Raw genomic sequence first — 25,077 nt, forward strand, 5'->3', positions numbered from 1 at the left:
TAGACAAAATACATGACATTTAAAGCTTGCTCAAGGAGGGCAGTAGAACATGCAACACACGGTGTGTTTAGGGTGCATTTGCAACCCACGGAGTGCTGTTATTTTTATGATCGTAGGAACCCAGAATCGAAATCACGATTAAATTTAGATTATTCGCTCAGCCCCACAAAGTTCTGGACCTCAATGTTTGTATTAGTGTAGCTGACCCATCCATTCATTCCTTTTTTGTCTCAATCATCATGAGTGTGCCAGTGCCGATTCCGGCAAACTTTGGAATAACTGGCCGCCAGTTAATCATTGAGGACATACCGTGTAAACAAACGAGCATATACATCCACACCGAGGGGAAAAAAAAATCATTTAACCTCCCATTCATGCTTTTGGAATATCCATCCAATATCCATCCTCCATCCCATCCCTTTTTCAAGCCGCTTATCCTCACAAGGGTTGTGGGAGTGCTTGAGCCTATCCCAGCTAACTTTGGCCTATGTGAGAAAATCAGAGCACTGTACTTAAAGAAACCACATGCAGGAAGCCCACCTGGATTTGAACCCTCGACCACTGAATCACCGTGTCACCATGTAGCTAACCTGTCAAACAAAATTGAATATTCCACCTTCTTATTCCTTTTCTTATTACAATTTGTTTTTTTTTCCCACAAGGAAACTGCCTGTATCCTAAATGAATATTTTGATCCTACTGAAGGTAAAAAAAAGTCCATGAACAAGATTAAATATACTCCCCAAAATACAGTTTGCTTTTTTTTTTCCTTAACCACAGGTGAACTATAAAAACAGTTCCAATTTAAAAACAAACACCACAAGATTCACAATCTAGTAAAGAGGCATGAACACGTCAGGCCTACACTTCCAGCCAGTTTTATTTTGCTGCAACTCAAAAATAACTTGTGTCAGGTCCTAAATTTCAAGTAACACTAACCCTGTTCAAGTGAATCAGAACAGGTAAATGTAAATGCATATGTGTTTTTTTTGTTGTTGTTGTTTGTTTTGTGTTTTCGAGTAACGTCTCAGGAGCATTGTCATATTATTCTGTTACCAAAGCGTCCCGAAAATGCAAGTTCACGCTGTCCAACAATCTCTTTGGTAATCTCACCGGTATACAGACTGTAACTGTCTCAGAAAATGTTTTAGTTGGTAATATTATTTGGTTCGATTATAATTCTTTTTAGTTGTAAGGTCTTACAGCACTTGTAGTGTCATTACACTGCAATCCTACGTCACACAAAAGATATTAAGTCAATAAAATAATTTTTGGGAGATTCGTACAACAGCCGCATCGGTAAAGAAGCAAAAACTTCCACTTTTTACATGAGTTCTTTTCAACGACAAAAACAAAAGCCCATCACCAATTAAATCCAACAATAACACCAAAATCGCACAAGATGGCGCCAAAATAGTACTTTTATCGCTTTAGTGTAAGCACGAAACCCATCTGCAACACGTTAGTGACTTGAAGTCCCTCAGGAATTCCGTCTGTGCCATCCTGACTGGGTTTTTGTCTGCTGGCTTCTACTCGTGGATTAACCCTAATTTGACAAATATGACTGATTCAGGTCAGCAGTACGAGCTCAAGGGGTTGGCCATAACTTCGGACACTGCTTGTATTCATCCTCTGACACATGTTAGTTGGGACCGTTGCGATTTACCAAGGACTGCAGAAAGAGGTCTGGTGCTTCAAAAGGTACAAGAGGACGACGAAGGGAGAATACATTCCCGGAAATGGGTGCCAACTTGACACTGTGCTGCTGCCACTATTATCTCAAGTACACCAGAGATAAGAAAAATCCATCTTTGCGGTAAGCTGATGAGTCTGTGAAACCAAACACTTGAAAACTAAACTAAATTTATCTTTGCAGCATGCCCACTGGCAAAGCTTCCAAAACTTCCAAGACACCAGTTCAGCAATCCAGCGATTTCAGTGATGGCGAAACAGAGGAGGAGCGGGAGGTCACAACGAGGACTTCGTGGCAGCAAAGCCCAAGGACAAATCAACACAGCGGCTCGTACAGCAGAAGGGAATCGGACCGAGACCTGCAGGCTTTCATCAGCTGGAGAAATCAGGTTGACCAGGCTACAGAGGTGAGATGCTAAATGTGTTGGTTTTATGATCAACAAGCATCAGGTTGAAGTGACCATTCCACCCACTTTTTACATGCTTATCATTTTGGGGAAATCTTGTCATGCTGCGACTACTGGCAGACTGCGGATCACATCGATGCCCAGAATGTAGCATCGTACGATGTTACATTTCCTGACCGATGCAATACCAAACAAGTCCTATGTAAATCTCGTCAAAAGTAAAGATGTTATTTCAGAAACCAACAAGCGATGCGCCATTCCCATTTTACTGCGGATAACCTCATCTCCTTTAAAGGCAATTATGAGAATGATACAAATTTATATCATCGTGGAGAGAATTTCTTGTTTTCTCACTACTATACTAGTTTTGATTGCACATGAAAGCAAACGTCAGATATAAATGTCAACTGTTGAAATGTTTTTGTTTTTTTTTGGTTTTGTTATAGAAGGACTTCAGAAACCTCATGGAAAGTCTTTTTTCGACTGACCCCCCCCCCCAACTCAGCTTCTTACTAATTCCGCAATTTAAAATAACTTTGAAGACCCTAAATCAGATGTGTCAAACTCAAGGCGCGCCACATCATTTTATGTAATATTTGCATCAACTTCCGTGATTCATGTTAGAATCTGTCCCAAAATTTCAGATGTAATGTAAGATTCGCATATAATAAATGATCATTTTGCAGTATTTCAAGCATTCATTTGTTACCAAACTCATTTTTACAGTAATATGAACAACAATTGAATAAACCATTATCCCTGACTTATAATTTCAAAACCATTCATCAATTTATTGCGTATATCTAATACTCTGATGAGGCGATGAAACATATATCAATCCTTCTTCTTAGCTGCTTATCCTCACAAGGGTCACAGGAGTGCTGGAGCCTATCCCAGCTGTCACCGGGCAGGAGGCGGGGTACACCCTGAACTGGTTGCCAGCCAATCGCAGGGCACATTGAGACATACAGCCGCACTCACGATCACACCTTGGGGCAATTTAGTGTGTCCAATTAATGTTGCATGTTTTTGTGATGTGGGAGAAAACCCACGCAGGCACGGGGAGAACATGCAAACTCCACACAGGCGGGGCCGGGCTCAAACCCGGGTCCTCAGAACTGTGAGGCCAACACTATACCGGCTGCACAAACGTGCCGCCCATTTGTACAAGGATATACTGTAAAACTTTTCACTTGTACGTACATCACAAATTCACTAATGAAGTTTCTCTTATCACTGCTGAGCTATTTTGACGTAATAATTCAATTACCATTAGATGTTGGGACAGACCGAGATGGAAGCTTTCACACGAGGCGACGACTCCCAATTGTTGAGAAAAAAGGCCTGATTACATTAGAGGCATGAAGGCAGGTGATGTTCCCCAGTTAGAACCTCTCCCGCTAAAGTAACATTTACAACATGGCTGTTTGGGAATTGGACAAAATTTTACACACATACAAATAAGCATGTAAAGATGAACGAAGTCAAAGCCATTACTACAGTATCTCTTTAAAGGCAATATTGAGACCTTGGGAAAGATCTGCACTCTACACAAGAGTACCTTGACTTAAGAGTTTAATTCCTAATCCACCTTGTTTTTTTTGGTCAATTTTATGTTTTTTGGGGGGCAAAAGTTGACAGTGGGAGTGGCCATTGTTGAGGTGATCGCATAACCACGAACATTTTCTGTGTCAAATTCTTCCAGAGCCAATTCAAACATGGTTCATAACAGACCATCGCAATTACCAAATTATAGTTCTAGAAAACACGCTGTGCTCAGGGAGCAGTACATGTGACAGACAATTTTCATGCTCGGCATTGAAGGATGATGGAACACATTAAACACTTAAACAATGTTCCTTTTACATAATTAGCCCGACGGTTTGGTTGGCCGAGGAAATATAATGTCATTAATATCCAACTATTTTCGGTTCAACACTGGTTGTCTGCCACAATAAATTAGACACTAAACAAGTCTTGAAATGCAAAAAGGACTTGGCAGCCGTTAAAGGTCCTGCTATGTATCATTGAGAATAGAAGAGATATTTTGACTTTGACTCATTTTAGTTTCATGTAAAAATTGTTTGAATTCTTGATTTTGAATGTTCCTATGCTTGGTTGGTGTCCCTAATGGAGAGAAAAAAAAAATGTTATTCTATAAGGAAGACATTTAGTTTTTGTTGGGGACATGGTGGGGAAACTGTTTGGAGTGTTGGCCTGACAGTTCACAGTTCCACAGTTCTTGGGGACTGGGATTTGAATCCCGGCCCCGCCTGTGTGGAGTTTGCATGTTTTCCCCGTGTCTGCGTGAGTTTTCTCCGGGCACTCCAGTTTCCACCCACATTCCCAAAACATGACTTAATTAGCGACTCTCGATTGCCCTTAGATGACATTGTGAGTTTCAACGTTTGTTCGTTTCTATGTGGCCTGCGATTGGCTGGCAACCAGTTGAGGGTGAACTCCGCCTCCTGGCTGAAGATAGCTGGGATAGGCTCCAGCGCTCCCGCGACCTTTGTGAGCATAAGCGGCTCAGATAATGGATGAATGGCTCATTTAATCGATTAAGCCTATGCCTAATTTAACCTTTGTCTCCCCCTTCTTCTCAACCCATTTTACATGTGTTTTCCAAAGGAATGGGAACAGCTGAATTATGACATCCACACACTACGATATGCCAAACGAGAAGTGAGAGCACGATGGAAGAAAATCCTGCTACAATTAGGTGAACCGCTTGTTTTTGTTGTGTTGTAAAATGGGATACATGCGTTCAAACAATCAGGCCAATCTTGAGCATTTACCCTCCCTTGCTATTAATGTCAGCAAAGGTCTGATTATTCTTTTATCGTTTCTTACTATATCATATAACACTATCCTAAGCAGTTACTCTGTGGGGTTTGTCTGGAGTGATTATTTTTTTTTTGTCTGTGTCTATGTACCTAGTGAGGAAAAGTGGTCTGAAAAATGGGTGAATGGATGTCTTTAACAAACAAGAACAGTTCAGTTGCTTTGAGTCAACATTTACCATGGCCTGGCTCGTGGAGAATCTACACAAAAACATTAAAATCACAAATCTTTAAAGGTCAAGTGTCATCCCTATAAATATTCTAAAATAGATATAGTAATGAAAAATACATATAACATTATTCACTTCAATGTCTATACGAAAAAATAAATATGGGTGGAGAGCGCGTTATCCATGAGCAAAGTTGCGGAAGTGTCATTCGCCATGTTGGCTGCATCTCCTGTCCGTGACGTCACCATTGAAAACACGCTGTAGCCCCTACTGTGGGAGACAAACAGGCCCCTTCTGGCACAGAAGCTCTTTTCGAAGAAGAGAACCTCAATCAACAATCGAGTGAAGTGTCCGGGGCAATATTACCCTACTGTTTCGAGCCATATTTAGATGGTATGCGATCATGGCCAAACCGCCTCCCCGTCCGATCCACTTCTGTGGCGGAGATGAGCCATCGTGGCCCGGCGCCGCCTTGTTGGCCGGGGTGGCCATGATAAGCCACCTTGGCGCCGAGCCAGGCCCCTTTACGGCATTGTTCATAGCCGCCGCCGGCCGCGATGAACACCACCACCAAGACGGGGCGCTTTACGGAATTGTAATCGCACGCGGCTGAGTGCGCCATTGTTGGCAGCGTTGATCAGGGCCACGACGCGGCAGCCTTCGCCGAAGCTGTGACCGGCGGACGTAGCACCTCGGACGGTGTGGCTCATTTTCGGCGCCGAAGAGGCATATCACGGAGCCGAGCCGGGCTCCTTTACAGCGTTGTCGTCGCACGCGGTTGAGTGCGCCATTGTCGGGAGCATTGTTCATAGCCGCTGCTATCCGCGAAGAACAACACTGCAGAGCCGGGGCGCTTTACAGCATTGTTCATACCCGCTGCCGTGCACGAGCCAACGTGGTAGCCTTCGCTGGCGAGACCCACGCGGAAGCAGTCCGACGCGCACATCGACACATTGAGCATACCTGTCATACGTATGCAGATCTTTTGTTACGTTATGAGAGACCGAATACATGGTCCGCCCCAAACAATTATTTTTTTTAGTAGCTGTATACACACCTACCTGTCATTTGGAACCCACAAGGCTCTCGTCATTTGCACCCGTGAAGACCATTCTTCATGACAAAGCGGGTCTCTTGGAAACTTATGAAGCGTAAATCCATCCTCACAAGTGTTCGAGCATTATCCACCAATGGAACAAGCCTGATGCAGCACGAAGGAACAAGGAGCTAGCTTCGCCTAAATTGCCCCTAGGTGTGAATGTGAGTGCGGCTGTTTCTCTCAATGTGTCCTGCGATTGGCTGGCAACCAGTTCAGGGTGTACCCTGCCTCCTGCCCATTGACAGCTGGGATAGGCTTCAGCACGCCCTCGTGAGGAAATAAAATAAAATAGATGAATGGATTTGATAATATAGTACAGTACTATGGCTGCAGCTAAGAAAAGTGCACAAACAGGTTATTATTTTTCTTTTTTAAAAAAACTCACACACTTACACATGGGCCTACAAAGGTACTGTATTTTAATATTGGCCATTATGGTGGTACAGTAGATGGAAAGCCAAGTATGTTTAGGGAGGAGGTGGTACTAAGCGAAAAAGTTTGGGTAACAGTGATCTATGTCATTACCTCTGGTGAGTGGCTTCTCTCCCTGTAGGATATCACTCTGAGGTGGACTCCTTGCTGTATGTCAACAAGCAAAGTTACTTGAATCGGGACCAGGAGAGTCTCACCAAAGCTACTGAACTCTTGACCCAGCTGGTGGAACACACGTCCCTGTTTCCTGCGGGAACAGGACATCGGACCAGATACCTCTATGTTATGGTACATACGCACACACACAAGCGTCTGCAAAATTCAGATGTTTTTCTCATCACTAACGTATTTAGGAGAGAGCTAATTGAAGGCTCAATAAATGGAATTAGATGGCGCATGCAGTTAATTGTAAGAAGCATGTGGACTAATTTACCTCGCCACGTCTCTCTTTTGCATGACTTGTTCAGGACCGCTTGGTGTCTCTGGACAGCGCCGAAGAATTTGTCAGACTGGCTGTGGAAAAATATCCAAAGGCTTAGAAGCAACATGGCAGAAACACGCCACATAACTGATGCTATGTTATACTGTTTTGTACTGTAATCCACATGTCCTGTTTTGTTTTGTTTTATTGTTGCCCAACTGTTTTTTTATTTAATTGATAACGTGAATATAATGAGTATAGACATGAACTTCTACATTGAGTTGCAAGTGTTAGGGATTGTCCTAAAATACAAGAGTAAAAATGCATTCTGAACAAGAATAAATGTACACCATGCACAATAATTAAAACGTGCAAAATAAAATAAGGTTGCTTTCTGGTTCAAGAGTACAAACACTTGTAGTATACACATCCACTACTAACAAATAGGTCATCATTTTCCATGGAAATTTTAGAATGACACTAAAATGCATGGTACCGTTTCTATGTGAACTTTCTTACCTTATTTTAACTGTCAGGTGTTTGTTTCCATACTTTTTCCATAACTTGATATTCTCATTGCTGCCAACTTATAAAAATATACATTTTCCATTTTCTGAGCCGCTCATCTCCACAATGGTCGCGGAAGTGCTGAAGCCTATCCCAGCTATTTTCAGGGAGCAGGTGGTAACTGAACTGGTTGCCAACCAATTGCAGGGCACTGAGAAACAAATAACCAGTTGCTCTCATAACTACAGCTAGGGGCAATTTAGATTGTCCAATTAATGCATGTTTTTGGGATCTGAGAGGAAACCAGAACAGCATGAGACGATGGCACGGAAAGAAGATATAAATTCCACACAGGTAGTGCCGGGATTTTAATCCCGGTCCACAGAACTTTGAGGCAGACACTTTGACCCACAGGTGTCAAACTCAAGGCCTGGGGACCAGATCCGGCCCGTCACATGATTTTATGTGGCCTGCGAAGGCAAATTATGCGCATCAACTTCCACGATTTTTGTAGAAATCTGTACCAAAATTTCAAATTGTCAATTAATAAATTATATCAAGTCGACATTATTGCAAACATTATTGTTTTTATTACCGGTGATTTTTGATTCCAAAGCGAGCTCATAAATTTCATGTGTAAATATGATGAGGCCATTAAAGATTTTTATGGTTTCAGTCATAACGCCCCTCTGAGGGAAATCGTCTCTACTATTTGGCAGTCGCTCCACCATGCTACCACTTCCAGAACAGTGTGTTCAAATTTAAATGAATTTTCATCCATCCATCCATCCATCTTATACAGTACCACTTTTCCGTAGCCTCAGCAGGGATGCCCACTCATCCATTTCTTCTTCTTCTCTTTTCCTTTTGGCTTCTCCCATTAGGGGTCGCCACAGCAGGGTTGGGAATCGAGAACTGATTGGAACCAGGACAAATCATTCTCAAAATGGTTCAAATTTAAAAAAAAAAAAAAAAAGTTCCCGGTTTCGAAGGCTTGCAGTCTGCCTAACCCCAAAACCAATTAAGAAGTGGCGAAAACCAGCGAAGAAGTGCCAATATCCAACAAAGAAGACGTGATGGTACCCGACGGCGGTTGCGATGAGCCAAAGTGCGTCTTATCTCTGTTAAAATGAATGACAAGTCGCCTCAATTCAACACTTGGAATAAGATTATACCATGCAAAGTTTGCTGCTTTCACGATGTGTGCCGTCTGACGCGCTCTGAGCCTCACCCTACACCACACGGAGGTTCCGTGGAGTCAACTCCCATGCCAACATTGACACAGCTAACAAGGTAAACTGTTGCTTGGACCTTTGCACTGATGGTTTTTAGCATTTATTTTTGTCTAAAGTCCAACGTAAGAGCCGATGACCAGAAACAAAACAAGGTTCTCGACATTAAGCTAAACCATCACTGTAGCAATTTTACATCACAAAGAATGGATAGGTTTCCATTGACGTCACCACCACCCTTAGACAAATAGGATAAATTAACGATAGAAAAAAACTTCACGCTTCACGTATTACCTATGCTCTCTGACCTCTATGACACAAAAGATGACTCGGTGGGTAAGGAAAGGAATCACCGTTTTATAACATTTGGCTCCATGCATACAATTCCTTTATTCAAGAAATCTAATTCTTCTTTTCCTTTCGGCTTGTCCCGTTAGGGGTCGCCACAACGTGTCTTCGTTTTCCATCGAAGCCTATCTCGTGCATCTTCCTCTAACACCAACTGTCCTCATGTCTTCCCTCACCACATCCATAAACCTTCTCTTTGGTCTTCCTCTCGCTCTTTTGCCTGGCAGCTCCATCCTGAGCACCCTTCCACCAATATACTCACTCTCTCGCCTCTGAACATGTCCAAACCATCAAAGTCTGCTCTCTCGAATATTGTCTCCAACATCCAACATCCAACTTTGGCTGAGTCAGGAAGGGCATCTGGCGTAAAACTGTGTCAAACAAATGTGCGTTCATCTGAGATGACAAGCTATGGCGACCCCTAACGGGACAAGCCGAAAGGAAAAGAAGAAAAAAAACAGAGTCTGCTCTCTTGAACTTTGTCTCCAAAACGTCCAACTTTGGCTGTCCCTCCAATGAGCTCAATTCTAATCCTATCCAACCTGCTCACTCCGAGCGGGTACCCTAACATCTTCATTTCTGCTACCTCCAGTTCTGCTTCCTGTTGTTTCTTCAGTGGCACCGTCTCTAATCTGTACATCATGGCCAGCCTCACCACTGTTTTATAAACCTTGCTCTTCATCCTAGCAGAGATTCTTCTGTCGCATAGAACACCAGACACCTTCCGCCAGCTGTTCCACCCTGCTTGGACCCGTTTCTTCACTTCCTTACCACACTCCCTATTGCTCGGTATTGTTGACCCCAAGTATTTCAAGTCGTGCACTCTCACTGTATTTTCTCCCTAGAGCTTCACTTCTCCCCCTCCACCCCTCTCATTCATGCACATATATTCTGTTTTACTTCAGCTAATCTTCATTCCACTCCTTTCCAGTGGGTGCTTCCAATCTTCCTACTTGTTCCTCCGCCTGCTCCCTGCTTTCACTGCAGATCACAATATCATCTGGGAGCATCATGGTCCAAGGGGATTCCAGTCTCACGTCATGTCAACTTATTCGTTACTACAGCAAACAGGAAGGGGATCAGAGCAGATCCTTGATGCAGTCCCACTTTCAACTTGAATTCTTCTGTCTCACCTGTTGAGGCGGAGGGTAGAGAATTGTGGGCATACTCTACCCACTTGATGTGCTGGCTCCACATGCTCTGGTCCCTGGATGGCAGACATCGAAGTCCGGTCTCCAACTCCTGATTTACCCTCTCCGTCTGGCCATTAGACTCCGGGTGATGACCCGATGTCAGACTAGTTGAAGCGCCAATGAGGTTGCAGAATTCCTTCCAGAAGCGGGCGCTGAATTGCGGACCCCTGTCCGAAACGATGTCCTGGGGTAGCCCGTGGAAACAGACGACCTCGTCTAACACCAGCTGGGCTGTCTGCTTGGCCGACGGGATCTTCGGAAGCGGCACGAAGTGGACCATCTTGGAGAAACGGTCCACTACAGACAGCACCACTGTGTTCCCTTGGGAGGGCGGCAGGCCGGTGACGAAGTCCAGCGCGATGTGTGAGCACGGACGGAAGGGGGTGGACAGGGGTTGCAACTCACCAACAGGCCGTAGGCGGGAAGTCTTATTGGCCGCACACACCGGGCAGGCGTTGACGAACTCCCTTACGTCCTTGCTGAGGTTGGGGCACCAGAACCTTTGTTCGACCACTGAACGAGTTTTTGCCATACCTGCGTGGCAGACAGTTTTGTTGGTATGGGCCCAGTTGACGTCGTCTCCCCGCAGAGATGGAACAACGAAAAGGCGGCCCAATGAACAATCCGGGGGCGGCGGTGTCTCTCCCAGGGCCTCCTTCACCCGCGACTCGACCGCCCAGGTGAAGCCGGACACGAAGCATGCCTCTGGCAGGATAGGAGTGGCCTCTGATTCCATGCGCTCCCCCTCGTGGATCCATGAGAGTGCATCCGGCTTGCCGCTCTTGGAGCCTGGGCGGAAGGACAGAGTAAAGTGGAAGCGGGTGAAGAACAGGGCCCACCTGGCCTGGCGGGCATTCAGCCGCTTCGCGGTCTTCAGGTTCTCTAGGTTCTTGTGGTCAGTGAAGACCACGAACGGCACTTGCGAGCCCTCCAACCAGTGCCGCCACTCCTCCAACGGCGTCTTGACCCCCAGCAGTTCTTGATCTCCTACGTCATAGTTCCTCTCAGCCAGGGTCAGCTTCTTAGACAGGAATGCGCACGGGTGGACCCTTCCATCCTTCGGACTCCTCTGAGACAAGATGGCTCCGATTCCTGAATTAGATGCGTCAACCTCCACCATAAACTGGCGATCTGGGACTGGAACAATGAGGACGGGTGCGGCGGTGAAACTTGCCTTAAGGCTGTTGAAGGCCTCCTGGCAGGTCCTGGACCACTCGAAGACGTTGTGTGGTGAGGTGAGCGCGTGCAGAGGACCGGCCACGGAGCTGAAGTTCCTTATGAACTTCCTGTACAAATTAGCAAATCCTAAAAACCTGCTGGCGGGGGTAGGCCACCGCAGCACCGCGTCGACCTTCCCAGGATCCATACGTATCTCCCCCTCTGCCAGGACACGGACACTCAGTGGAACTCACACTTGTCCATATTTACAAACAGCTGTTGCTGCAACAGACGCCGGAGCACCTCACTGACCTGTTGGATGTGAGAGTTCAGGTCTGATGAAAAGATTAGAATATCGTCGGGATACACAAATACGTTCTTGTTCAGAGTATCATTAATGAAGTTTTGAAAGACGGCCGGGGCATTTGTCAGTCCAAAAGGCATTACAAGATACTCATAGTGACCTGTGGGAGTGTTGAACGCCGTCTTCCACTCGTCTCCTTCCCGGATCCGCACCAGATGGTAAGTGCTGCACAAGTCCAGCTTGGTGAAGATCCGGGCTCCCTGAAGGAGTTTGAATGCTCTAGTGATCAGCGGCAAGGGGTCCCGGTTCTTGACTGTGATGTCGTTCAGTCCTCGGTAGTCGACGCAGGGTCGCAGTGTGGAGTCCTTCTTCTTGACAAAAAAGAACCCCGCACCGGCTGGTGAGGATGAGGGGCGAATGAGTCTGGCTGCCAGAGAGTCCTCGATGTAGTCCCTCATGGCTTGATGCTCTGGTCCTGTTAACAAGAACAGTTTCCCTCTGGGAGGAGAGGCGCCTGGCAGGAGTTCAATCGCACAGTCGTATGACCGATGTGGCGGCAGAGACCTTGGCTTAGATTCAGAGAAAACGTCCCGGAGGTCATGGTAGCAGGAGGGCACCGCGGTCAGCTGCGGGGCGGTACGAGGTTCTGTTAGCCGAACCGGCGCGACTTGAATCCCCTCGTTTTCCTGAACAGCGAAACAGCAACTGAGACAGTCCTCTCCAAGTCTTGATCTGATCCGTGGCCCAATCTATGTGTGGGTTATGTTCTTTGAGCCACGGGCTGCCCAGGATGATGTCGCTACTACGTGCATTGAAGACATGAAAGCTAATACGCTCTGAGTGAGTGTCCGGAAAGTTCATACGTAGTGTCTGAGTCCGATGTGTAACCCGACAAAGGAACTTGCCGTTGGCGGCATAGGCGTTGCGAAGCCGATTCGTGGGGAAAGTTGCTGCCCCCAGCTCCTCAACCACGCGGGGATTTATCAGGTTTGCATCCGACCCGGAATCTATGAACACAGTCACAGTGCATGAACGGGAGTCCGTTCCCAAGGTGAGGTGAAGAAGTGACCTCCCTGACTCCGCCGCGGTATACCGCACACTCACCGGAGTAGAGATCCTGATGTCGGGGTACATTGGTCGAATCGGGAAGCGGGCGATCAAGTGTCCGGACGCCTGCAGTTCAAAATGGAGATCGCACTGAACGAGGAAAGGCTTGATGTTCCCTGAGTCGCTTGAGACTCATTCCGGTCGGGAGAGCAGGGTAACACTGCTACAGGGGAGCTCCGTGGCGAGCGGTGCGGGCGGAACTCGTGGTACCAGCGGAGTGGCCATCGTTGGCGTGGCAACCACGCTAGCCTGGGAGGCTAGCCACGGCTCCAGCCGGGTGCAGATCTCATTGAGCCTCTTGTTGGTTACCTGGAGAGCAGCCTCCTGCTCCACCAGGCGTCTGCCCTGGACTTGCAGGGAGCGACAGATAGCCTCTGAGTCGGCTGGGTCCATGTTTTGGCCAGATCGTTCTGTCACGAACGGGGCTGGGGGGTGGACCCAAATGCACGACTCCAGAGATAAGCAGACAGTACAGAGGAAACCTTTATTCGGTCCAAGGTCAGGGATCAGGGAGACAGTCCAAACAAGCAGAAGTAATTGTACGGCAGGCTTACGAGTGTGGTCAGGGGACAAGCGTTGGTCGGTACACGGAGAGCAGAGGTCAGGCAAACGGGAGTGCGGGAACGAGGCATCAAGGATGACGATCTGGCGGAGGATAAGTCGTCCCCCAAGTCCTATATATACTGGGAGGCATCAGCTGGGACAAGGTGCAGGTGTGCGATGACTAATTGGCTGGCCACGCCCAGCCTGGGCAGGAAGCCAGGAGCTTGACAGTTGCCTTCATGGTGTTTATTCATATAACATTGTTACTAACACTTCTGAAATACCTTTAAAATTATCTTATTATGTATGCAAATATCATTGGATGGAAAAATCTTAAATGAGCCCTGGTTTTAAAGAATCTGATATGAATTCAGGATTTATTGCCACTTATGTCAAACAAATGTTCTGTGCAGATATATATATGTAAAGCATGAGGAAATTTGAGCAAAACCTTGATTAGTCCATAGAAAAAGCTCAGTTTCTTATTCATTGAAATGGAAAGGTGAAGTTTTTTCCACATTTTTCTGAGGCACCCCCTCAAGTCTTCTCATTTTCGGGGTCAAATTGAAAGTAATTGTATTGCCGGAATTATTTTATATTTTGCAGAAAACAAGAATAATAATAGTGAATCAAGGTCCATAGGTCTGATATTGATACTAGTTTTAATAAAAGGAGAGTAAAATGTTATTGTAGTTTATGCTGCAGGCTGCTAGCAAATAGGGAGTTCATAATTTGGACACCCTTAATGAAAACAATGTAAACTTTTTTGACACAGCCCCCTCATTGAAAATTGTTGAGAACTGGAATCGAAACGAGGACTCGCAATTGGGACCGGAATTTCTCAAATTCAAACGATGCCCAATGACTCAACAGTGACGTCTACTTAGTTTGCACTTGTAGAGTTTCACCCCTCAATTTTTTTTTTCTTGGTCTGTGTGAGTCTGCTCACCACCATGCTACCCTGAGAACACTCGATCTCGTCAGATCTCGGAAGCTAAGAGGGTTTGGCCCTGGCTAGTACTTGGATGGGAGACCGCTTGGGAATACCGGGTGCAGTGAGGTTCTTTCCCCGGCTAAAAGGCAGAGGGGTTGCGTCAGGAAGGGCAAACAAACAAATATGCGTTCATCTGAGATGACATGGTGTGGCGACCCCTAACGGGACAGGCGCATCAGGAACAAAAAAGTATGTGAGGTATTTTTCAAAGATTTCAATATCTTCACTTCACAACAACCTCAAGCTTTTCTGACTCATCTTTTTAAATATTACGCAAAGATCTATTCTAAAAATTCCCTCTTAAATGTCCTGATTGTGGGAAAAAGAATTAGTCGAGAGCAATTCTGGCATTTGAAGGATGCATTCAATTTGTTTCATTTTGAAACATACAATTCAAAATAAAAATGTAAAAATCTATTGCCAGTTCAAAAAGAGGTATTAGCGATTTACTATTACTTAAGATACTTGTACATTATCCCTCAAAAACTGTCACATTACATACATACAGTAGATACATACACGCATACACTAATACAGTACACGCAAAATCTCCACATACATACCTCCCAAAAATACTTTTTACTTACTTTTTTATATCACATACAGTATAAACATAAGTATATTTACACATAGACCTGTTAACATACCTAATTGCTCTTCCCTGTATTCACAAATGTACACATACATACTGAAATTATGAATTGGGATGTTTCAGACATCCTAATTTATAAATGCTACTTACTGTGCTTTTGTGTTGGGTGGTTAATGACATAGAGAGTGCTTGTGATTCATCAACAAAATTGCAAATACAGTAACAATGGACTGAATGGGGTGATTTACTGTCAATGAAAGAGGCTCTACAGGGAACTGTATGACAGTAAAGTGATTGGAAAAAAAGACACATTAAGGTTAACCATCAAACCTCTTTCTTATTGCAGTAACAAGTGAAGAGAATTTTAATGTCAGTCTTACAAACATGAAAACAAACTGAGTCTACAGTATGTTGGTCTCACGAGAGGCAGGCTGCAGAATGTGAAGAGTGACAATATGCTTAACAGCTTTTTTAAACCAGGGGTAAAAAAGGGCGTATATTCAGGGGTTCACACATGAGTTGAAACCACACAAATATTGAATATATTTTGGCAGTGAGCCAGAATTGTCATGAGCTGCAAGACTGATAATAAAATATGGACAGAAAAGAACCAGAAAGACCAGAACGACAACACCGAGAGTCCTGGCCGCCTTCAACTCAGATGAATTTGTTCTGAAAGGGACAGAATGTTGTAATTTGGCAAATTTAACATGGGAGCGCATGGCTCGTGCGTGAGAAACAGTGACCACAAACACTCTCGTGTACAACGTGATGATGATCCTGAGAGGGAGGACAAAGTTACGATGAGGTCCAGAATGCCTGCGTAAACCTCAAACGCACTCGCCGCGGCATGAGTTGTACATTCCAGGACGACCTAATCGATCCTTTAAAATGATGCCACATCGTAGAAAAACTGACATCCGAGAGAGACAAATACAAAGTTGAATTCTTTTCACAGTGATTTTGATGTTATAATGCAGAGGCTAACAAATAGCCACATAAGGGTTGGCCGATATAAGCACCATATTTCCGACTGAGGAGGATGCTGCCATGAAAGTCGTGTAACTCCACAGAGATCGGGCAGTGTCACCAAGAAACCAGCAGGATATCCTCATGTAGATCTCACCTGGCATTGCCACCAAGCCCACCAGCAAGTCAGAGACTGCGAGGGAAAGGAGGACGAGGTTGGTGGGGGTGTGGAGCTGCCTGCGCACCAAGAAAAAATGAAATCTATGACACATGCTACAGAAAGTGCAAAGATCTTTCCAGAAAAATATGAGTAGGCAGAATATGTCCTTCAAAACAAGAATGCTGCTATCCGATCATTGTTATGTCCATGAAATAAATGAGATAACAATAAAACATTTAACTGAGATCAACCTTGCAAAGCTGATAGAACACACGAGGGTGAGCGAAAAATAAGACGTGCCTGAAGTGGGAGATCGAGATGATGATGAGCAGGTTGAGCACCACAGTGAGGACGCATTCAGCGGACAGCAGGACACTGAAAAGAACACCTTCAGACCGATCAGATGAGGGCTTCCTGCAGGAAGTGTTGGCCTGCTGTGGAAAGCAGAGATCAGATTGGTCGCTGATGTCCATGGAAAACCAGGAACTAAGACGGTCTTCTGTTGAGACCAATCTGTTGTCCATCTCATTTAAGTGTTTCTAGTACCTTCCCCAAGCAAATGTGATTGGGTCAAAGTTGTCAGAGAAAGATGTCATGGTGAGCGCCATTCCCCAGACTCTTCTCTCAACAGTGACTCCAATACATATTTTGTTTTACATCACCCATAAATGTTTTCATTCTGAAATTGTTGTAGGACCAAATGCCAACAAGAACAACCACTGAGGTTTGGGATTATGGATTATTTACAGTCATTTCCTTTTCCTGACTCAGGTTGCTTCTTGATTGGCAATACTTTATTCCATTTCATGTAACAATTCAACAATGACTCAGAAGAAGTTATTAATATTGAACATGTTCATTATCTAAGACTTTCGGCCTTACCTGTTTCAGACCCTATCATTTGAATGAATTAACTTTTCACATATCAGATTTGAGAAGAATCTTATCGAATAATCTTGTGAGATTTTTGATTGTCTGACTTGGCGCGGTTGGTGGGGAGGGCAAAATCTGCCCCAAAAAAAAACTGTCTTCACGTGTGTACGTGGTCTTAAAGGGCCAATGTCATGAAATGGATGATTTTTAGTACGTTATTAATGAAAAAATGGCAGCCATGGGCCCATGCGTTTTTTCACCCCAAAACATGTTTTTGATGTATACAGATTTTTGTAACTCCTCGAGGGATTTTTTTTCGAGAAGAAGCAGGAAGTGACGTAAAGGACAGAAGCACCCCAAGTGGACTCGTTTGTTTCCATTAGTTTTACCTCCGGAAGGTAACTCGTTGTTCCTTCGTGTTAGCCAAAATACTGACTCGTTGCATTGGTGGACATTGCTTGAACACTCGGGAGAATGGAAATACCCTTCATAAATTTGTAAGAGACCCGGTTCGTCGTCAAAAATGGATTGCACGGGTTCAGAGGGTGGGTTCCAAATGACAGGTAGGCGTGTATACAGCTACTAAAAAAAAAAAAATAGTTTGGGGCGGACCACGTAATCGGTCTCTCATAACGTAACAAAAGATCTGCGTACGAAATGTGTTGATGTGCGTGTCGGACGGCGTTGGGCTGCTGCGTCGCTCCGCCAGCAAAGGCTACGCTTCCGGCTCGCGGACAGCGGCATCGCAGCCAAGAATGCCTCATTCAGCCACGTGCGACAACAACGCAGTAAAGCGCCCTGGCTCGACGGTGTTGTTCATCGCGTACTGCGGCGGCTATGAACAACCCCCTAAAGCAGCACGGCTCGGCTCCGTGATAAGCCACCTTGGCGCCGAAAATGAGCCACACCGGCTGGCTGCAATGAGCTGTGATGGAAGTGGATCGAACGGGGAGGAGGTTTGGCCGTGATCGCATGTCATCTGAATATGGCTCGAAATAATCGTGTAATGTTGCCCCGGTAACTTCACTCGGTTGTGTGGTGTTCTCCTTTTCGAAAAGAGCTTCCGTGTCAGAAGGAGCGTGTTCGTCTCCCATAGTTAGGGTGCACCGCGTGTTTTCATTGGCAAATGTCCGGGTGACGTCACAGACAGAGGATGCATCCAATATGCCGACCACTGGGATGTCGTAGAATGACACTTCTGCAACTTTGCGCATGGATGACGCGCTCTCCGCTCACATTTATTTTTCGTATAGACATTGAAGTGAATAATGTTATGTGTATTTTTCATTACAATATCTATTTTTGAATTTTATAGGGATGACACTTGACCTTTCAGGTTGCGTTAGGCTGGGGTTAGGAGTTTGGGTCCAACCACACGAGGTTGGTTATGGATGTCATACACCTGAGGTAACAAAGGGTGGGGTTTGGATTTCTATTTGCGTTTGTTTTTTTGGGTATGTTTGCCATTAGATTCACAGCTAAGGCCTGCTACACAAGAATTGCGGCAGCAGGTGGGTGAGCTGCCTGGGCTCTTAGCCTGATAAACTTTCTTTCCTCCCACATTACAGACACATGGAAAAGTCATCTATTTACCATAACCGCAGCCGCACGTTATTTAGCCAGAAGCTGACGACACTTGACCACATAGCGTACAAGTGAACTTATCGTATTTGATTGACAGGTGAAGGGTTGTCTCCAGCATCTTCATCGGACGGAGCCACGCAGTTTCGCCGTTTCTGGGTGAGCGTTGTTTTTTGATGATTTCAGAGCCTTTTTTACAGACATGGTGATGTTTATTGATTCTAATTTGGCAGGTTTTTCTGCACTCTGCCATGGTGTCTCAAATTTACAAGATACTTTTTTGGCCTTTTTGGTGCAACTTCACATGGCCTAAATCATTTTTTTTGTTTGTTTGTTTGTTTTTTATAAATCTGTCTGTATTCAATATCTTGGGCAAATTGAATAATTAAATTTAAATAACCATTAATCTGAGGCACTGTGGTGCAGCTGTAAAGTGTTGGCCTCACAGTTCTCAAGACCCAGGTTCACTCCCGGCCCCGCCTCTGTGGACATTGCATGTTCTGCGTGAGTAATGAAACTTATGAGCAAACTCTAAAGTTTATTCATATATTGAATAAAATCAGGGCTGCATTCAAAATGAAACCAAGTAAACATTAAGGAGTCGACAGCAGGCTTTCTTGCATCAAATGTCACAGCATTTACTGTTCAGTGTAGCGGCTGTGATAGATGGCACATGGAGGCCACGCCACAGGGGGAAGTGAGGCCGAGTACAGGTCAAGCTCCATAAGATAAAATTCCCAACGCCGCTCTCGTTGATTTATGTTGCAAATCTACAGCTCCCTCTACAATAAAATGAACAAGTTTCATCATCTCACAAAGACCAGAAAGACTGGATGTTTCACTGTCCTGTGCTTTGCAGTGTCACAGCTACGTGAACATGTCCCCAATGGTTCTGTAATCCTTCTGGGCTTCCGACTACATTGAGCGGACCGTGTCACAGAGGTATCCGAGAAAACAAAAGGAGGCAGGATATTACTTCTATTACTACTTCATAATTCATCAAAAAATGGTCTACAGATGTCTCAGATTTCAACACACGCTGCCGCCTGGGCTTGAATTTGCTGTGTATTAACTGGGAGCCATTCTACTTGCCATACGGATGCTGATATTCCTCCCCACTCTGTCATGTTCACTGAACTGCAAACACTGAACAAGCAAAGGAATAGAATAAAAAAAACCCACCCAGATTCACCCCATTATTCTTGGGGTCTTTATCGAAGCTTTGCAGTGGTTTGCACTGTTAATTTTGAAGGCGTTCAACTGCACATCTGCACATTGTGTGGAAATGAGAGAGCGAGAGAGAGAGAGAGGAGAGAGAGAGAGAGAGAGAGAGAGAGAGAGAGAGAGAGAGAGAGAGAGAGAGAGAGAGAGAGAGAGGGAGGACTGTTTCCATTTGAGGGAGCATGCACATGAACCACAACAACAAGGTACAGTGTGTGAATTTAAACCTCAGTTGATATTGTTGGCTGATGACCCAATACAGTACAGTATTTCATTCACAAATATCCATTGCCATTTCATTTAATGACAGTAAAAAAAAAAAGACAAAGGTAAAACCTCACAGCTCTGTCTTATTCCAGTAATATGTCAAAAGGATTTTGATGTCAAGTGATTCTACCATGAGACCAAACTGAGTCTACAGTATCTTGGTGTCACGGGAGGCAGGCTGCACAATGCGAAGAGAAACAATCTGCTTGACAGCTTTTCTAAACCAGGGGTAAAAAAAGGCATAAATTAAGGGGTTCACACATGAGTTGAAACCATACAAATCAAGAACATATTTTGTCAGTGAACCTAAATTCTCATTTTCAGCCACCAGACTGACAATATAATATGGACAAAAACACACCAGAAAGACCAGAACGAGAACACCGAGAGTCCTGGCTGCCTTCAACTCGGATGACTTCGCTCTGAAAGAGGCAGAATGTTGTAATTTGACACATTTAACATGCGAGCGCATGGCCCGTGCCTGAATAACTGCGACCACAAACACTCTCAGGTAGAGCGTAATGATGATGCTGAGAGGAAGGGCAAAGTTTATGACGAGGTCCAGAATGCCTCCGTAAATCTCTAAACCATTGATGCACTCTCCGTGGCACGAGTTGTAGATTCCAGGATGATCAAATTGGGCCTTTAAGAGGATGGCACAGTATAGGAGAGAAGCCACCCAAGAGAGACAAATACAAAGTTGAATTTTTTTCACAGTAACTTTGACATTATAATACAAAGGGTCACAAATAGCCACATAACGGTCAGCCGATATCAGGACCATGTTTCCGACTGAGGAGGATGCTGTGGTGAAACACATGTAGTTCCACAGAGAACAAACAATGTCACCAAGAAACCAGCACGATATCCTCACATAGATCTCACCTGGCATCGCCACAAAGCCCACCAGCAAGTCAGAGACAGCGAGGGAGAGGAGGAGGAGGTTGGTGGGGGTGTGGAGCTGCCTGCAAACCAAGAAAAAAAAAAATCATAAAATCTGTGACACATATGACACACTGTGCAAAGCACTTTCCAAAGAATCAGGGGCTGTACATCATTCAAAACACTCTAATAAGACAATGCAATCACGGTTTCCATGAAAGAAATTAGACAATAATAAAACATTAACAGCCAGAGATCAACCTTGCAAAGCTGTTCAAACATGAGGGTGAGTGAAAAAGAACACGTGCCTGAAGTGGGAGATTGAGATGATGACGAGCAGGTTGAGCAGCACAGTGAGGACGCATTCAGCGGACAGCAGGACACTGAAAAGAACACCATCAGACCAATCAGATGAGGGCTTCCTGCAGGAAGTGTTGGCCTGCTGTGGAAAGCAGAGATCAGATTGGTCGCCGGTGTCCATGGAAAAGCAGGAGCTCAGCAGGCCTTCTGTCTAAACCGATCTGTTGTCCATCTCATTTAAGTGTTGCTAGTACCTCCCCCAAGCAAATGTGATTGGGTCAAAGTTGGCAAAGAAAGATGTCATGGTGAGTGCCATTCCCCACACTCTTCGATCAACTATGACACAAATACATATACAGGGAAAAATTTATTTTGATTGATTCATTTGAGAACAATCCATATTTAAAAAAAACCCATCTGTCACGGAGAAGTTTACTGAAGTTTAATGCGTGGCCGCAACACACTTCGTGTACAGAGGAGCCGACTTGCTGTCTTTTTTTCTGTTCCCAATCATAGTTAATGAATGCGAGTTTGTGTAAAAGCGGGGGTCATTTCTTTAAATATTGGTATTTGTAAGGAAAAAATCTGAGTGGCTCGATATCTATGTGGGATTTATTCGTGATTGAGAACAGAAAGTATTTTTATGCGTCCAGACTTTTCTACGGTTTCAAACTCTTCCATGTAAATCTTGATGAGTTACTCACCAGATACATGTGTAGATCCAGCTGTCCAAGACAAGCGGAAGCGGGTTAATCATCCAATTTCTTATCGGCGAAAACATCGACTTCGGCATTAATTATGGGTCCTCTATGCCAAGTGTCTCATTTTTCCACATACCTTCGTGTATTATCACCTTGTAAATGTTTAACGGGAACGGACAAAACTCTAGGCATCGTGCTATATGACGTATTTTCGTGCCGTCTCCAACTGACTTAGCATTGAAGAATGCTTTGCTAGACCGTCAATATGGCCAGTCACGTGACTTCGGTGACGTAGGTGAACGAGCTTTATTGGGTATTTTTATTGCGCCGAGCTGGCGATCTGAATACAGCAAACGAACACATAAGTGACAACGTGAATTTTTTTTTTTTACAGGTGTGAAAAGAAAGGTGGAGAGACATAAAGTCGATGAGACAAAAGAATGTCACCCGAAAGCTAAAACGAGGAAATATGACAAAGCTTGGCTTCACTGAGACTACAGTGGGAGACGTGGAAAGAAAAAAAAATGTTCGCAGTGGACAGCATGAAAGCAAATCATGCGGCACTTAAAGACATTACAACCGAGTCATGCTGAAAAGCTGCTGGATTTTTTTTTCAGCAAAACTATTTCCGACAAACATCCCGTTTTGGGAAAGCCACTTCAGTAAACCAGCTCGCACTGATCGTATCATATAAGGTAGTGTACCAAATTGCTCAGTTCAAAAACCCCACACTGTCTCAGATGGGATATCCATTTTTGTTTTGCAAGCTAAAGTGTTTTATATACTGTATTGTGGTCCAGAGTTAATGTTTCTGAACTGGATTTGAAGTTATTTATGTCATGATCCTGCCGCTCCAGCACAAGCTGTGCGGGTGCGCTAATTGGGAGGCACACACCTGTGCCTCATGCGGGCTGATCATCCCCCGTATATTTAGGACCCAGTGACAACTGGTCAGCGGCCAGTTCGTTGAGCTTTATGTCCCGTTCCAGCACTCTCGTATTCCTGACTGAACCTGTGTGTACCGACCTTCGTCCGTTCTCCGACCAACCCTGTAAGCCTGACTCCTTCGATAGTTCTGCCTGCGCTGATTGTTTCCCCGTGTACCGACTCCTGCCTGTCCGCTCATCCGTTCTCTTCGCCCGACGTCACAACTACCGCTGCTGAACCGGACTGCCTGTTCGATCCCCGACCTCTGCACACAATAAACGTGTCTCTTCTTGAAGTACCTTGCGTCTTCCGAGTTCCTGCATTTGGGTCCTACCTTTCGTTCCGATGGGACGTGACAGAACGAACTGGCCATCACAGGACCCAGCAGGAAAGACCCGGCGTCGCCGGGACCGACGCAAGGTAGACCGTCTGCCGGAGGACCAAGCCTGTCCAATCCGGGTAGGCTCCCTGACGTCCTCCACTTCCGTGTCTTACGCTCCGCCAGCGAGGTATGAATACGTCCCGAACACGACCCGTCCGGCTCCTCATATTCTTCTGGACTCTGACTTTTCGGAATATGAGGAGGACCACGATTTGTTTGACCGGCTGCCTGAGTACGACTTAGTACTGAGTACGATTATTCTGACTACGAATCTGCTCGTCCGATCTTTCATCCCAGTCAGTTTGTTTCACCTCCCCGCGTTTCCAGCACCCGAACGTCTTCACCCGGTAGATCAAAGTACACCAATCGGTAGGAGGGAACCCGAGTGGCCATCTACCCGGGACCTCCGCGGGGCGGCCAGAGGAGACGCCCCGGCCGGGCGCTTCCTGGTGTCTCTCGCTGCGGGGCAACGAAGACACAGTCCTCCCACTCCTCGCCGGTAACGGTGAGACCGGCAGACCCGGAGCTGGCGGCGAGGCTTCCAGCCCAGAGGGAGGAGGTGCCGCCAAATCACGAGGCGTTCCGCCGCGAACTGCGGGCGGAGATTGAGCGGCAGAGTGCGGAATTGGCGGCTCTCACGGCCCAGGTCCGGCAAAGATTGGCGAACCAGCCGAGCTACGCTGACGTCGCAACGGTGACGGACTCGCTGCTGACTCAGGTTCACGTTGCCGTGGAAACCGACCCGCCCCCTTGCCAAGTGCACGCCACAGTGGGAACAGACTCGCCACCTCGCCAAGTGCACGTAGCTGTGGAGACTGACCCGCCTCCTCACCAATCCCACGGCGAGGTTTTGGCGATTCCGAGCAGAGCTCACGTGGCAGTTGGAACTGACCCGCTCCCGAGACACGCCCACGTGTCAGTTTCGACTGACTCTCCGCCTACTCAGGTTCACGTTGCCCTGGGAACGGATTCGCCACCGAGCCACGCCCACGTTGCGGTTTCTACGGATGCAGTGCAAGCTCACGTGGCAGTGGGGACCGACCCGACGCCGCCTCACGTTGCTGTCCAAGAGGTGGCGACGTCTCCACAGCCGCTTCTCGTCCGTGCTCTGGAGTGGCAGTGGCGACTGGTCCGCGGACGCTCCACACTCCTGCTCTGTCGGCGACCGGCCCACGGTCGCTCCCCGTTCCTGCTCTGTCGGCGACGGGCACGCCCTCACGTTCCTGTCCAGGAGGTGGCGACAGTTCCCCAGCCGCCTCACGCTCCCGTCCAGGAGGAGGTGGAGTTGGTGATGCTGCTGCCGCCTTCTCACGTTGCTGACCAGGAGGGGGCGGTACTGGCGCCGCCTTCTCACGTTGCTGACCAGGAGGGGGCGGCGATGGCGCCGCCTTCTCACGTTGCTGACCAGGAGGGGGCGGCGATGGCGCCGCCTTCTCACGTTGCTGACCAGGAGGGGGCGGCGATGGCGCCGCCTTCTCACGTTGCTGACCAGGAGGGGGCGGCGATGGCGCCGCCTTCTCACGTTGCTGACCAGGAGGGGGCGGCGATGGCGCCGCCTTCTCACGTTGCTGTCCAGGAGGAGGCGGTACTGGCGCCGCCTTCTCACGTTGCTGTCCAGGAGGCGACGGGGTCGCTGCCTTCTCACGTTGCTGTCCAGGAGGCGACGGCGACGGGGTCGCTGCCTTCTCACGTTGCTGTCCAGGAGGCGGCGGCGACGGGGTCGCTGCCTTCTCACGTTGCTGTCCAGGAGGCGGCGGCGACGGGGTCGCTGC

At 46.3% G+C, this 25,077-nt stretch overlaps 2 protein-coding genes and 2 pseudogenes across 2 annotated transcripts; 2 read left to right on the forward strand and 2 right to left on the reverse strand.

The window, feature by feature from the left end:
* The first annotated feature begins 1,662 nt into the window (after nucleotides 1-1,662).
* Nucleotides 1,663-7,285, forward strand: LOC133512392 (melanoregulin-like). The gene is made up of 5 exons (XM_061841967.1): nucleotides 1,663-1,816; nucleotides 1,877-2,099; nucleotides 4,731-4,821; nucleotides 6,765-6,931; nucleotides 7,111-7,285. The coding sequence occupies exons 1-5, from the start codon at nucleotides 1,740-1,742 to the stop codon at nucleotides 7,180-7,182; spliced, it is 630 nt and encodes a 209-aa protein (XP_061697951.1). The 5' UTR covers nucleotides 1,663-1,739; the 3' UTR covers nucleotides 7,183-7,285.
* Nucleotides 7,286-14,399: 7,114 nt separating this feature from the next.
* On the forward strand, nucleotides 14,400-14,518 carry LOC133512787 (5S ribosomal RNA; annotated as a pseudogene).
* Nucleotides 14,519-15,443: 925 nt separating this feature from the next.
* On the reverse strand, nucleotides 15,444-16,695 carry LOC133512382 (trace amine-associated receptor 13c-like; annotated as a pseudogene).
* A 3,566-nt stretch (nucleotides 16,696-20,261) lies between these two features.
* On the reverse strand, nucleotides 20,262-21,476 carry LOC133512384 (trace amine-associated receptor 13c-like). The gene is made up of 2 exons (XM_061841957.1): nucleotides 21,300-21,476; nucleotides 20,262-21,074 (listed from the first exon to the last, which is right to left on the reverse strand). The coding sequence occupies exons 1-2, from the start codon at nucleotides 21,474-21,476 to the stop codon at nucleotides 20,262-20,264; spliced, it is 990 nt and encodes a 329-aa protein (XP_061697941.1).
* Between the last annotated feature and the right edge of the window lie 3,601 nt (nucleotides 21,477-25,077).

This window comes from Syngnathoides biaculeatus, chromosome 14 (genome assembly GCF_019802595.1).
Source record: "Syngnathoides biaculeatus isolate LvHL_M chromosome 14, ASM1980259v1, whole genome shotgun sequence".
Lineage (NCBI taxonomy): Eukaryota > Metazoa > Chordata > Actinopteri > Syngnathiformes > Syngnathidae > Syngnathoides > Syngnathoides biaculeatus.